The sequence below is a fragment of the Aspergillus lucknowensis genome (genome assembly GCF_044049455.1).
Source record: "Aspergillus lucknowensis strain CBS 449.75 chromosome Unknown BJX67scaffold_77, whole genome shotgun sequence".
In the NCBI taxonomy this organism is placed as follows: Eukaryota; Fungi; Ascomycota; class Eurotiomycetes; order Eurotiales; family Aspergillaceae; genus Aspergillus; species Aspergillus lucknowensis.
In genome coordinates, this window is record NW_027263621.1 from 63,042 (window position 1) to 77,157 (window position 14,116).

The following is a 14,116-nucleotide window of genomic DNA, read 5'->3' on the forward strand; positions in this document are numbered from 1 at the left end:
CAGCAGACCGCTGCGGCACATCAGATTCATTGGCTGCGGATGTCCGAGTTCTCTGACAAGGCTATAGTATATATACTATAGGCTAGCCCTGCCCTTTTACCTTGACTTTAACCTAACCATGACAAGTCTCCATACTTGTTGGACGTGATCGCACCAGGTAAGACAAGTCAATCCAAATCCTTTGGAAGTCCTGTGTGAGAGCCCGGGGTTAGAAGCGCACGAGAGGTCGTCGCTTCGATAACAAAAGACTCCTGGCCAAGGGGTTCTTCTATGCTGGGGAAGAATCTGGCATAACTAACACCTTTAAACATTAGCCATGACCAACGCAATGCTACAACTGCCAAGAGATTGGACATAAGGCATTCCAATGCAACAACACCCAGAAATGCGTGAAATGTGCCAAGAAAGGCCACCGCCACAGCATCTGCAACAAGACAGTCCCCAAGTGTGTTCCTTGCGGAGGCCTATATGAATTATACAGCAGAAACTGTTGGAAGCTGTATCCAGTGCAACATAAATAAAACACTCCGAATAATTCAGCTGAATGTAAGGAAACAGGGTGCAGTGCATGACAGCTTAATAAATAACAAAAAAATTCAGGACGCAGCAGTAATAGCAATCCAAGAACCCCAAGAAGAATTAACAGCCAACTCTTGACAACTCCAATGGAATATTAAAAATGGACGAAAATAATCCCCTCCACATAGAGGGAAGGCAGGTGGGCAATCCAGAGCATGTTGTGGGTAAGGAAGGATGTAGAAGCAGAGCAAGTGCCAATAGAATCCCTGGATCTAACAGCAGCAGTCATCCAGCTTCCCAAGCAATTAATTTTTATAGCATTAGTATATGTAGAAGGGGGAGATGCCCAAGCCTTGCATGACACGTGCAGTAATCTATGCAGGGCAATTACCAAGGTAAGGTGAGATACGGGCACAGTGATGGAAGTTTTAATTGTGGGAGACTTTAACTGACATAATTAACTTTAGGGAGGGGAGACAACGTGTCTTTAGAGAGACAGGGCAAAGCAGATCCAATCATTAACCTTATGAATGAATTTGCTCTTAGCAGCCTACTGAAACGGGGCACAAAGACATGGCAGGGGGGAGGACAATGTGTTAACTATTGACCTTGTCCTTGCCTTGGAGAACCTGACAGGTTCCATGGTCAAGTGTGCAGTACATGGGACAGAATACGACTCCAACTATTATATAATTAAGACTGTGTTTGATGTTCCAGTTCCAGTTTCCATACAGCAGGAATAACTGCTGTTTTAAAATGCACTATAAAAAAAAATTAATACTAGAATTGCAGGAAACCTGGACAGCACTCTGTCAGACAGTACAGTGCAGCAGAGAACCGACTAACTAATAGCCACGGTGTTAAAAGAGGTACATGCCTTAATGCCAAAGGCTAGACCATCACTATATGCAAAGAGATGGTGGACCACGGACTTGACTTAACTTTGCTATATCTACATATACTGGAGAAGTCACGCCTGCTTAAAGCAACAAACAGGATAAACCGCGTCACACCTAAAAGAGATAGCCACAAGCACGGCAAAGCAATACCATAATACTATCTGGCAGCAAAAGAAAAAATACTGGAAGGAGTTCCTAGCAGATAACAGCAATATATAAAAGGCCGCCAAGTACCTAAAGTCTGGAAATAATACAGCATTTGGAAAGGTACCACAGCTTGGGCCAATGGAAGTGCGGATGTGCGATGGGGATATCTCCGGCGGGAATGTGTCGGAAGCCTCGAGGCGAGAGTGGAATTCTTGGTGCAGAATTTCAACCGCTTGGTGGAGGAGAGAGAGGAGTTTCTCGTTGTTTATAGGTTTCGCTGGCTGTAGTGGCGGCTGACGAGAAGGAAGCGGAATCTTTCTTTTCCGAGGAATAACTGCAGCTGGGGGCTGAAAACGTGCAGCGTTAAAGGAATTTGTATATGGGTTGAAGGACGGGCCCGAAAGGGAAGAATCTGTTGCTCCCTGTACAACAGTTGAGCTTCTCCGTCTACAACGCGAGCACCGAGTCACACGCCGTCCCCCGAAGAAAGCGTCTCCGCATGCCCAGCAAGTCCGTCTTTCAGGAGCACGGAGCGATGAGTGCTGTTGAAGGGGCGTCGACAGACGGCAGGTATCGCAGCGGACATATGTGTCATTCGCGTAGATAAGGGCGCCACAGTCCGTACATGGTTGGGTCTGGAGCGGGATTGGCGAGGCGGCTATCCGACAACTTTCACAGCGAATATAGCGACGAGTCACTCGAATGGCGCGGCCACAGTCTAAGCATGAGCGGAGCGGAGCAGAAGACGAGGACATGCTATGTGACAAAAGGGATGGCTAAACGTTGAGAGACGAAGGGGAGATATGGATTTGCCGGGCAAAGCCAAAGGATTGCGGACTAGCTAGGAAGAGAAGAGATGAATAAGAGTAAATATGGTAGAAATCCGAGCGAGGGGTTCGCAGAGGAGAACATGATGGGCTGGGAATGAGACGAATGGACTCGTCAGAAGCTGAACGTTCAATGCGTCGATGGCTATGTATAAAGATCGGAGAGCAATGTGGATTGGTCGAAGAAGACAACGAAAGAGAAACACCATAGGGACGTCGCAATAAAAGGAGTGGGACGAAACAAAAGCAAGCGAGTAGAAAAACTAATAAAATCGCTGAAACGTGCAGTAGCGTACCCTGCCGAGGGACACTAGAGCGAAAGTAGATGGATAACGGACGAACGAGAAGCAGGCGTGGCATTAGCAGTTCAGCATACAAATCGCAGCCTTTTTTGCGCACGCTCTCGCGGGCGCGTTTAGTTTTTCCCTTCCTCTCCCTTTGGTCGTTTCAGGGCAAGCGTTCCCAAAATTCGATCTCAACATAGATGACAGAAAAAGTAGCATCATCAGCGCATTGCCCTCAAACAGACTCTGATTGGTGAGCATGGCCAACAATCAAGTCCCAAGGATGTGGATAGATCTCAGGAGCACCGGTGTACCGAGGCCATTTTTGCTAGTAATCCATCTATCCTCGTTGGGAATTAGCAGCTTCCTTAAAAATAAATCTGTACCCTGGCATCGGAGAGTAACTGTGTAAAAACGCGCAAAGAGATAACCAGGCTATCTTTTATAAAATTTTCTGCTTTGCATGACAGACTTTGTGTGCGGCGTATGATCAAACCATGTCTTTGCGGCCTTTTACCCCTCCACTCTCTGGAGCTGCAGTAGGATCATGACAACATCAATATCAGAAGGAACGTTATCAACACGATTCCGTCGGCTGAAGTCAGAAGTATAATTTTCAAGGCTATTTTTGGCTACAGTAGAGGCTTTTTTAGGCCGGTCTTAAAATACGTTTGGTTGTGCCTAACACTTCTCAAACCTATTTTCAACATCCTTGTTGTGTGCTTGAGCTCCCTCCTAATCACGTGTACTAGCTAACTTGCCACTCTTAGTATTAGGCCCCTCTCAGTAATTCATGAGGCTATAGTATTTTTGATGTTCCTTACCACCTCTAACTGATGGAGATGGCTCGACTAGGGCAGGTTCAGATAATAAACCAGGATGTTCTATTTAATATTAATTTCCTTTAAAGCACTTTATATTAGGAAGCCTGGAAACTAACCTTCATGTGTTAAGTCCTCTTCCACTAATTTTACCTTCATTTAAGTCACTATTTGCTTGTTTATTGCTATATTTTTTCTTATCTTTAGAACTATAATAACAGCAAATGTATCTAGCAATAGAAGCAACCCTAGGCTTTGAGAAAGGTAAATAGGCCTGGCAGAATTTCACTGTTGGATAAAGTTGGCATATATTATGCATTTCTAATAGCATTTTGCCTGGAAGGTACAAGATAAAAAGGGAGTGAATAGAACACTCAAATTCATAACCCATTCTCCCACAGAATCAGCATCTCTTATAAGGCCCATCTGTGGCAAATGTTTTGCCATTATATGGAGCTAGAGGCGACCTAATTAATATTATAGTATATGGTTCGAGATAGGTCAGGACTTTCCTATATCCATTCCTTGTCGAGCATCCCACCCACAAGCCCTCTGACAGAGGCCAAGTTATAGATAGATCGATTATTGGCTAGGTACATGGTATCGCCAATAAGTCTTGATAAGGTCGAGATAACACACTATAATCCTGTCTCCTCCGTCGCCTCCTATTACCCCTCCATTACGCTATCGCCTACAAGATGTGGCTAAATGCGTCATGATAACAGTGATTCCTACACTCGCCAAGTGCAACACTCGTGCTTAGTATCCACCTCAATCTAAACCCAATCCAATATACAGTTTCTTTAAAACGCTCAATTCTCTTAGGAAATCCTATTATATTTACTATTTAATTATAAGGGTCATTATCATGACTTTTTTGAGACCTACCAACTCCACCCTGACGCTACCAGATCTACTAGTCCTCAAAACACTTTTAGGGGACGCTAAATCTACAACTAAGGGGATATCTCTCGACAGAGGACTTGAAAATTGTAGGCCCAGGGCCTCTCTCAGTATGGCTACATACAGGGACACTTTCCAACACAATACATTACTAACTTACTTCTTTTTAAAGCGGCTTTCCCAAGTGGAGAACCTCGAAGTGCAATCAAGGTCACTATAAAGAGGCTGAAGGCTCTAAATGACCCAAACAACTCCAATTTCGATCCTACAGTAGTCCTTGGCTAGAACCACGGAGACTTTAAGCTACATCCACTTATAAATAGGTAGATTCTTTAGCCATATACAAAACTTGCAAGAAAGATTGTCCATATTAAAATAGATATTATGATAATCACTCATGTTCTACTTTATTTTACTACCTCTTTTCCCAACACTATTTTCCTGTTTTAACACTTCTACTATATCCATAGTCTAATATACTAGGCCATGCAGGCCTACTTTATTAGAATATACATGCTTATAATGCATCAGTACATACATATAAGAGATCTCTTAAAAAAAAAGTTTCTATAGTTTAATACTATTTTCCCATATATCATGGATCCTTTAATAGGACATACATGGAACTCTTATTATTACCACTATGTTAAGCACCACCATGTCAAAGGAAACGGACCAGATAATCTTTTATCTACCATTCAGTATCAACACAATAAGCTTTTTAATTTTTTATACTATATTAGCCAATTTCTTTTCCTAACTTGGCTAGAATTACTATTTTACTTTATATACAAACAAAACTTTAGTTTTACATTCAAGACAGCTACCTGGGAGTTTGGTTATTTTATTTTCCTATATTTATTTTAGAGATATATATACTAGAAAGCAACTATCTTTATTTTTATACTATCTCTGCTATAGCTGCAGCTAGAACTCATGGTTAGGAACTAGAGCCAGCATGTATTTGTTAATAAGACCAACCTAAAATCAGATTTTTGTTCAAGTATTATAGTAATTAATATGGCAGTAAGATACAAACTCTTTATCTATTCCTTAAACTAATAAAACTAACTTAAGCCTGCATAGAGCAACCGCTTTTATTATAATAACAGATACCACACCTCTTATCATCTCAACCCTCTAAGACACTAGCATGAGCATCCTATCTCATTTCTTCAACAAAAAGACTGCTATACTACTAAAGATGCACTAGTTTTCCAGAACATTAACTATATAATAATTACAAACCATTTATTGCAAAAAGATTATAAGTACCTCGCGGAATGCTTGGTCCCAATCAGAAATCAGGTAGGAATAATAGTTAATAAATTAGCAGTTATGCTGCAAAAAAAAACACGAAGATTTAGTACTATAGATATTAGATCTAAGTTCTAGTTACAGTGGTATGAAATTAAAATCCTGGCAATTTGCTTCTGTTTTCATTTGTTTTTATAATCTTTAGATATAGCTAGCATTCCCCTTCAATCTTGATCTCCTCTTTAGATTAGCTAGATAGTCCTTGTTTTGAGATATTCTGTATTAAGCTCATATTTGCAGCGTAAGTTATGGTGGAAGAAATTGCCACCAAACATCAACATGAACGAAGCTTACAGAGGCTATACGTCATTGCAAGGGCCGTATGAACAAAATACGTATCCTTTGCTCCCCCTTTGCTAAAATGCCTTACTTCTTGCACATATCAACACTTACCAGCATGGATACTCCGCCTGAAATACTCCCTGCTTGCGAGCTGTTAGGACGTGGTATCACTCTATTTCCAGGTATTATTGATTTTCCGTTTATTGTTTACGGGGACGAGCTAATTAAGCATCAGGATCTAATCTATTCGACTACCAAGAAATTTTAGGGGGCGTTGAGAAGGTCCAGCTTCTAAATCTCAACCTAAACAATAAGCCAACTACAGTTCCTGGATCGAATAAGCAATATCTAGTTCCAGAGGATGTCTTTATTATTCCCGCGGGAACAGAAATTATCGCTGAAAATTTACTTTGCACAACTGGAGCCGCTTTAGCGAATGAGTTGGCAATCAATCCATCAATGGCCCACCGTTACTTCGGTATATCGGCTGAGCGTCACGGGAAAACTGGTCACAGAGTATCTTTCAATGATAGATATCTGTTTGGCCTCTGGAGCATCAGTGATCTCAATTATACTGCTCGGGTTGATATGCAGAGCCTGGAAAGGTGTATTAACGCCGACTTCATCTGGGCGGCAAGAAGACTCCCTTGCTGGGACGAGAATGATGCTTCAGCGCGAGACGCATTTGCAAAGTTTTTTGCGACATGGGGCACACATGTTACCACAGGTTGTTGTTTTGGAGCGCGGTACCAGCTCCAAGTCACAAGGCCTGATGCGTCCGACGAATCGAAAAAGAACTTCCGCGAACATATTGAAACAGAGTATAGCTCAGTTCTGGGCATTGATGGTGGGACAAAAGACTCAGCTCAATACAGAGAATACTTAGGCCGACGTGAGAGCAAATGCTCCGTCATGGGTGGGCATCCACAGCTAAAGAGAAGCTTGTCGGGAGATCCTACTAACCCCAGGCTATTCAGTCAATGGATTAGAAGTATAGGCGCAAGCGGAACGCAAGACGTTATTCACGTGTTGGCTGACAGCATTTACAATTTCCTCCTCAGGAGCCCCAACCCGGAGCACAAGGAAATTGGGGACAACATTCAGAGAGCCTCGCGGTTTCATTCGAAGTTTATTACTACCACAGGAGTTTTTAAGGTGAAGGGTATTGGCGGCGCAACAGGTCGTGTCAGCTCTTGCGAGGTTCGGGGTGCTCCTGGCATCAGCTTACAAATGATCCCCCGTCGAGGAACTGCAGCTTCCTCCCTGTCGAAAAACAAGTTTGAAGCACATCAATTGTCTGGTGATGAGATTGAGTGTGATGTCATTATGAGCGCACCGCCCCTGACACCGGTTGAGGTGGCTCTTGCATCATCGAAGGAAGAGTTATCTCAAGACAATCCTTTTGTGTTTGACCTGTAGTTGCAGCTTTATCCGGAACATCTATCAGGAGCAATAACTGTGGTTTTGGGTAACAAGGGACATGAAGGAAAGGTCACACTGCCAAGTTTGACTGCAATAGGCAATTATGTTGCTGAATAAGTGATCCGTGGCCTTTTTTAAATTCCCAAACACAGCTTTTAAACTTATAAGCGGCCTTGGTAGACGCTGATTTGGCAGCAAAGCCCCGACTGTTACATCATCACGACAGGAATTCAAGTATTTTCCCACTGATTGCATGAGGGGAATTCTGGTCAGTTTCCGGCCGCTATACCCCCCAGTTATATCGACCCTAGAATTCAATCCTTGCCCCCTCATACGTATCATGTCATTTCTTTTTTCTTCGGTAGTTTCCGTTCGGATTAGTTCTCTGGCACGGCGACTTCCCATATCCCCCTTACATCCATCCCTCCCTACTTGCGCATCAAATCTTCTATTGAACGCTTCTTACTACAAAAGGCCGATATCAAGCCGTATAATTACACATGGCAGAGCCTCATTGCCCGTCGCGGTCCGGGCTCCTCTCATTGCCTCGTGGGGGATCAGGACAGCCAGGGTACGGCACTCAATCGTCAAGTAAAGTTGTGAGAGACACTGATGTGCGCGCGTCAACTCACAAACTCAACCGCAAGGGCAATGCTGCCGATAAGGGAGACACTCTCAGACCGCAATTCAGTGGGGATTCTGATTCTGAAGTGGAAAGCTACAAGTTCGCCTTCTCGCCCGGCCAGCTGGATAAACTCTTGAACCCTAAGAACTTCGGCGCTTTTGGCGCTTTTGGTGGATTACGCGGGCTGGAAAAGGGTTTACGGACCAACGTGCAGAGCGGCCTGAGCGTGGACGAAACCGTGTTGGATGGTATGGTGAATTTCAATGAGGCGGTCTCACACACCTTCGTGCCAGCACCCAAATCTGCCTTCCCAGCCCCACTGGTGCCATCGTGTGATACTATCGCGGACGAATTGCAGGACCGATTTGCGGATCGGCAACGCGTGTTTGGAACCAACAAGCTTCCCGAGAAGAAACTCAAGTCCATCTGGGAGCTCGTGTGGATTGCGTACAATGACAAGGTGCTAGTACTACTCTCATTCGCCGCGCTTGTCTCCCTCGCCGTGGGTATTCCCCAGTCTATACGAGGAACGGGCGTAGAATGGGTTGAGGGAGCCGCGATCATTGCTGCAATCGTGGTTGTCGTGACTGTCGGCGCGGCGAATGATTGGCAGAAAGAACGGCAATTCGCGAAGCTCAACAAGAAGAAAGAAGATCGATTTGTCAAGGTTATCAGGTCAGGCCAGACATTGGAGGTCTCGACTTACGATATTATTGTCGGGGACGTGATGTGCCTAGAGCCGGGGGATATGATCCCGGCAGATGGAATTCTGATTGAAGGACATGGTATCAAATGTGATGAGTCTTCAGTAACAGGCGAGTCTGACCTGCTTCGCAAAACCCCAGGCAACAAAGTCTACGAAGCACTTGCACAAAAGAAGGACTTGAAGAAGATGGATCCCTTTATCATGTCGGGGTCCAGCGTTGAAGAGGGCACGGGAACTTTCCTGGTCACTGCTACCGGTGTCCACACGACGTACGGCCGAACGGTCATGTCTCTCCAAGATGAGGGCGAGATCACCCCGCTGCAAGTCAAGCTGAACCTCCTAGCGGATTATATTGCCAAGGTTGGCCTTACCTCAGGCCTGATACTGTTTGTGGTGCTTTTCATCAAGTTTCTGGTCCGCCTTAAGGATATTGAAGGTGGTGCAGAGGCCAAAGGTCAGGCCTTTTTGCGGATTTTCATCGTGGCCGTCACCATCGTCGTTGTAGCCGTGCCAGAGGGGCTGCCATTGGCGGTGACCCTCGCTCTCGCCTTTGCAACAACAAGGATGATCAAGGACAACAACCTCGTGCGCTTACTCCGTGCATGTGAGACCATGGGAAATGCCACGACCATCTGCTCCGACAAGACCGGCACGCTCACACAGAACAAGATGAGTGTTGTGGCTGGGACCCTGGACACCAGGTCACAGTTTGGAAGTCAACCGTCGCTGAACATCGCGGCCAGCGCACCAGGCCCAGAGACTATTTCAGCCTCGGAGTTTATATCCACGCTTTCACCATCTACCAAGAGCCACTTGCTCCAATCAATCGCGCTCAACTCGACAGCGTTCGAGAGTGACCAGGACGGAGTGACGACGTTTATCGGATCTAAGACGGAGACGGCGCTGCTGTCATTTGTGCGAGAGCAACTCGGGCTCGGGCCAGTGGCCGAGGAGAGAGCAAACGCGGAGATTGTGCAGATGTTCCCATTCAACTCGAGCCGCAAATGCATGGCGGTAGTCACTTGCATGGATAACGGAAAGTATCGGATGCTGGTTAAGGGTGCTGCAGAAATCTTGCTCCGCCAATCAGCGCAGATAGTCCAGGATGCAACCAAGGGTCTGGCGGCGTCACCGCTCTCTGAGGAGGCAAGGGCCACACTCGACACCATTATCACCGACTACGCGTCTCGCTCCCTGAGATGTATCGCTCTTGTGCACCGGGACTTCGAAGAATGGCCGCCTCATGGGACACCAACGGACGAAAATGAAATGGCAGTCTTTGAGCCAATCTTCAAGGACATGACGATGCTAGGAATCTTCGGCATCCAGGACCCCGTCCGCGAAGGAGTCCCTGACGCAGTCCGCCAGTGCCAGCACGCCGGGGTTTTGGTCAGGATGGTGACTGGCGACAATATTATCACAGCCAAAGCCATCGCTGAGCAATGCGGTATCTATACGGCTGGCGGTGTCGTCATAGAAGGGTCTGAATTCCGCCAGTTGAGCCATGATCGGATGAACGAGCTTATCCCAAGATTGCAGGTCATCGCGCGGTCAAGTCCAGACGACAAGAAGATTTTGGTCAGCCAGCTTAAGGAACTTGGCGAAACTGTCGCCGTGACTGGGGATGGAACGAATGATGCGCAAGCACTTAAGACTGCTGATGTTGGCTTTGCAATGGGCATCGCAGGCACTGAAGTTGCCAAGGAGGCGTCAGATATTATTATAATGGACGACAATTTTACGTCAATTGTCAAGGCGATAGCGTGGGGACGCACGGTTAATGACGCTGTTAAAAAGTTCCTTCAGGTAAGATTGCCTTAACCTGCTCGACGAACAGAAATTAATTATCTCTTCAGTTCCAACTAACCGTCAACATTACTGCTGTTGTTCTCACCTTTATTTCCGCTGTTGCCAGCAACGAGGAGGATTCTGTCCTCAGCGCAGTGCAGCTGTTGTGGGTCAACCTCATCATGGACACTTTCGCCGCTCTTGCACTTGGTATTCCCCACCCGCACCCCCTACCCCCCTCCTCCCTCTTTTTTCGGTCTTCCTAATATTGCTATAGCGACGGATCCTCCTTCGCCTAACGTTCTCGAGCGCAAGCCCGAGCCCAAATCCGCGCCGCTAATCACCCTGACAATGTGGAAGATGATCATCGGCCAGTCCATCTATCAACTGGCAGTGACGCTCGTGTTGAACTTTGCTGGCCAATATATCTTCCCAAAGTGGGATAGCAGATATAACCAGACAGTGGTGTTCAATACATTTGTCTTCATGCAGATATTCAACCAGTACAAGCAAGTAGTAGGGTTCTATTCTGGTAAGGTCACGTACTGACTTATCTCTGCAGCTGCCGTCGGGTCGACAACCGCCTAAGCATTATGGAGGGTATTCTAAACAATAGATGGTTCCTCGCTATTCAAGCCATCATCATCGGCGGCCAGATCGTCATCATCTTCTTCGGTGGTCAAGTCTTTTCCGTGCAGCGTCTTAACCAGCCCTCACAGTGGGCAGTGAGTGTGTTGCTTGGAGCTCTTGCATTACTGGTGGGGGTACTGATACGTCTAACCCCGGATAAAGTCATCTCCAAGCTTATTTTACATATCTGGCCCCGCTCAAAGGCTCCTGAGCCATATATTTCCGGGGAGAACCGCCAGTACGGGTGGGATTTTGCAATAGAAGAAATGCGCGACCAGCTGGCGTTCATGAAGAAGGTCCGAGGAGGGCGACTGAGGCATATCATACACAAGCACCCTCAAGTTTTCCACCCGTCCCGCGGCAGCTCACAACCCCCATATTCTTCTACGCTGTCCACGGCGGTTAGAGACACAGCGACCAATAGCCACATCAGGGATGGGTATTCGACGTTTCTGCCTGTGTCTGAGCGAACACCTTTACTTCGTGGCAGTGGGACGAATCAGGCCCAGTCGCAGGAGTAGGTAACACCAGCTTAGACCTTAAGTATACAAACATGAAAGCAAAATATTGATTCCACGCATAATGCCTCGGATGACTGCATCCTTGTTAACCCATGCCGCTGGCGACCGTCCGGATATCACTCCAAAGGGGACTTGCAACATAGGGCTTATTGGACAGTTTGTGGAAAATTGCCACCGAAGCTCAGTGGATAAGAGCTATGGAGTCCATACAGCGAAGACAGCCGTATCCAGGCTAATGGGCCTTGGGTTAGACGCGGCTATATACAAAACACCCTCTACTTTATCAAGCCTGAAGTATGTGCTGTTTGGCGGATGAGGTGGCTGCATGGGATCATCTCTCGATCAACATGGGAAAGGGGATAGATAATGGGCAGTCTTTAGTTGAATAACAATGCCGCAGATTTCCGGAGAGAAATGTACATACTCCTTCTGGTGATCAAGGTCCGAGATACGCTTATATTTTTTCGCCTTGTCCTGGGCAGCCGAACATGGGCAGCTTGACGCCGTGAAATTACTCGTCAGGCACGGTGCAAATATCAACTCTGAAGATAAAGATTTGGCGACGGTTTTGAGCTGGGTAGTCCAAGCCAGTACTGGAGATAAGATAGACCAAGTGCATGACTATCTTGTTTGTCAGGGCGCTAGGGAAAACTTGAACCATTCATGGTTGAGCCGATTAAACCACCCACTCGGGGCACAATTGAACCTTGCCGTGTTTAGGATGAGAGGTGAGGGGGAATACTTCAGAATTATCGTATCCTCGTGCTAATTTGACGAAACAGGGAAGTTGAAGAGGCTTTGATAGAGAAGCTCTCATCAAAAGTGCTGAGAAGATAACATGTTGTTCACTATAATACCAAATCGAGGAGCCTGCAAACCACGACCTCAACCTACGGATGGGTATCGGCCGAATTAAACGCGAGGGCGCTTATCTTTAAAGTTCTGCAGCAGACGAGACAAGGATACCGAACGAGAACTGCCGAAGGCTCGGCGTGGTAAGAATATCGGCGCAGCAAGAGCTATACTTTGTTGAGGCTAGTATGATTCTGACTTGTTAAGCTCAACCTCCTTTATCCTTCTTCTCCTTTCTTCCCGCTTAACCGAAGCAAATCATCAAGGTATTTTCGAATTTCGTCGCGCGTGGTATCGTGGCGGATAAAATCCAATACTCTCAAGCCAACTAGCTGGTCTTCTGCACGCATGGCCTTCAACAGATCATCGAACAAATTACGGTAATAGTTTAGTTCGTCGACCGTGCGTTTTGCGGCTACTCGCCGGCGCTGGTCCAATGTTTTATCGAAGATACATTTCTGGCTGAGTTTGGTACAGCTGCTGCATGGAGACCTGCCAGAACACTGCATTCACGTCCAGTTTTAGAATGACCTCGAAGGGTTAGTCGGATTAGAAGCTTGCCTTTCGCCTAGATTTTTTACAACTAAGACATGTCATAGAGACTCGTTTGTTGGTCAAGCGGTCAGCAGGAGGATAATTGACTGGTGGTTCCTGCCCCATCCACACGGGCCGAGGAGCAATATTTTGACGCCCGGTTCGTTGGAGGCTCATTTTGTGAAATCAATCATTTAATAGATAATCCGTAGAAAAAAAGGCATAGATGGGGGTAATCTCAGATGTGTGAAAAAGTATTGAAGTGGACAGAGACTGTGATATAAAACAAATCCTTCAGCTTTCACTTTGACTTGAAGTCGCTTTTTGCGGTCAACCCCGCACAACAGCCACGTGATAACTGTCACACAATCAACCAGTACGCGGGTGGGAACCCAGCCAAGCTGAGCTCATCTTTGGGATTATTCTTAGAACCCCGGTTCGCTGGGCATTTTTGAGAGGTTATTTCCGGCACTTGTCTCTGCAAGGATCGTAACGGCAAACAGGCCCAGTTCTCGCACATTCATCACACGGAGATAATCCAGAGCACTAGATTTATAAAAATTAAAGCCAGATTTGCTGGTTTATTAGCCTGCCTTAGTACGCTTGAGCTGACAAGACTTGCGGGCCACTGACTGGCGTTTTCGCCTGAGCGGGCTCGGTTCTTAGATGTCAATAGTTATAGCGAGAGTGGCGGTCATAAGAAATGATGGCTAGCTATTATGTTAGATAGACTGCGAGTGCTATACGACGGTTCCGACTCAAGGTGCCAAGTCTGGAAGGGACCTAAAAGCCACCCCCTAATCTTGATCGTATTGCCAATTCATCATCCTCGTCATCGGCCTAAGCTTTTTATATATTTACAATGACGGCTAAATCGACTTGACCGAAACCAAGCGGTACGGCAACAATGACAGCGTCATCCAGGCCTCTCATCAAGACATCGACTAAAGGATGTTGATTACTATAGTACTGAATTCAGAGAGTCTAACCAATCAGCCTTGATAAGCAAAATAAGTTTAGCTCAAGAGTGATTGCATAC

General features: G+C 46.1%; 3 protein-coding genes across 3 annotated transcripts; 2 read left to right on the forward strand and 1 right to left on the reverse strand.

The window, feature by feature from the left end:
* Positions 1–6,114: 6,114 nt before the first annotated feature.
* Positions 6,115–7,761, forward strand: BJX67DRAFT_391661 (uncharacterized protein; the record flags this gene model as incomplete). The annotated part of the gene is made up of 2 exons (XM_071034827.1): positions 6,115–6,181; positions 6,235–7,761. The coding sequence occupies 2 exons, from the start codon at positions 6,115–6,117 to the stop codon at positions 7,416–7,418; spliced, it is 1,251 nt and encodes a 416-aa protein (XP_070880915.1). The 3' UTR covers positions 7,419–7,761.
* Positions 7,762–7,921: 160 nt separating this feature from the next.
* Positions 7,922–11,691, forward strand: BJX67DRAFT_386111 (cation-translocating P-type ATPase; the record flags this gene model as incomplete). Its single annotated transcript, XM_071034000.1, has 4 exons — positions 7,922–10,558; positions 10,609–10,750; positions 10,818–11,043; positions 11,103–11,691. 4 exons carry the CDS (start codon positions 7,922–7,924, stop codon positions 11,689–11,691), a joined length of 3,594 nt encoding a protein of 1,197 aa, XP_070880916.1.
* A 781-nt stretch (positions 11,692–12,472) lies between these two features.
* Positions 12,473–13,368, reverse strand: BJX67DRAFT_367505 (uncharacterized protein). The gene has a single exon (XM_071030530.1). It carries the CDS (start codon positions 13,050–13,052, stop codon positions 12,762–12,764), a length of 291 nt encoding a protein of 96 aa, XP_070880917.1. The 5' UTR covers positions 13,053–13,368; the 3' UTR covers positions 12,473–12,761.
* Positions 13,369–14,116: the final 748 nt, after the last annotated feature.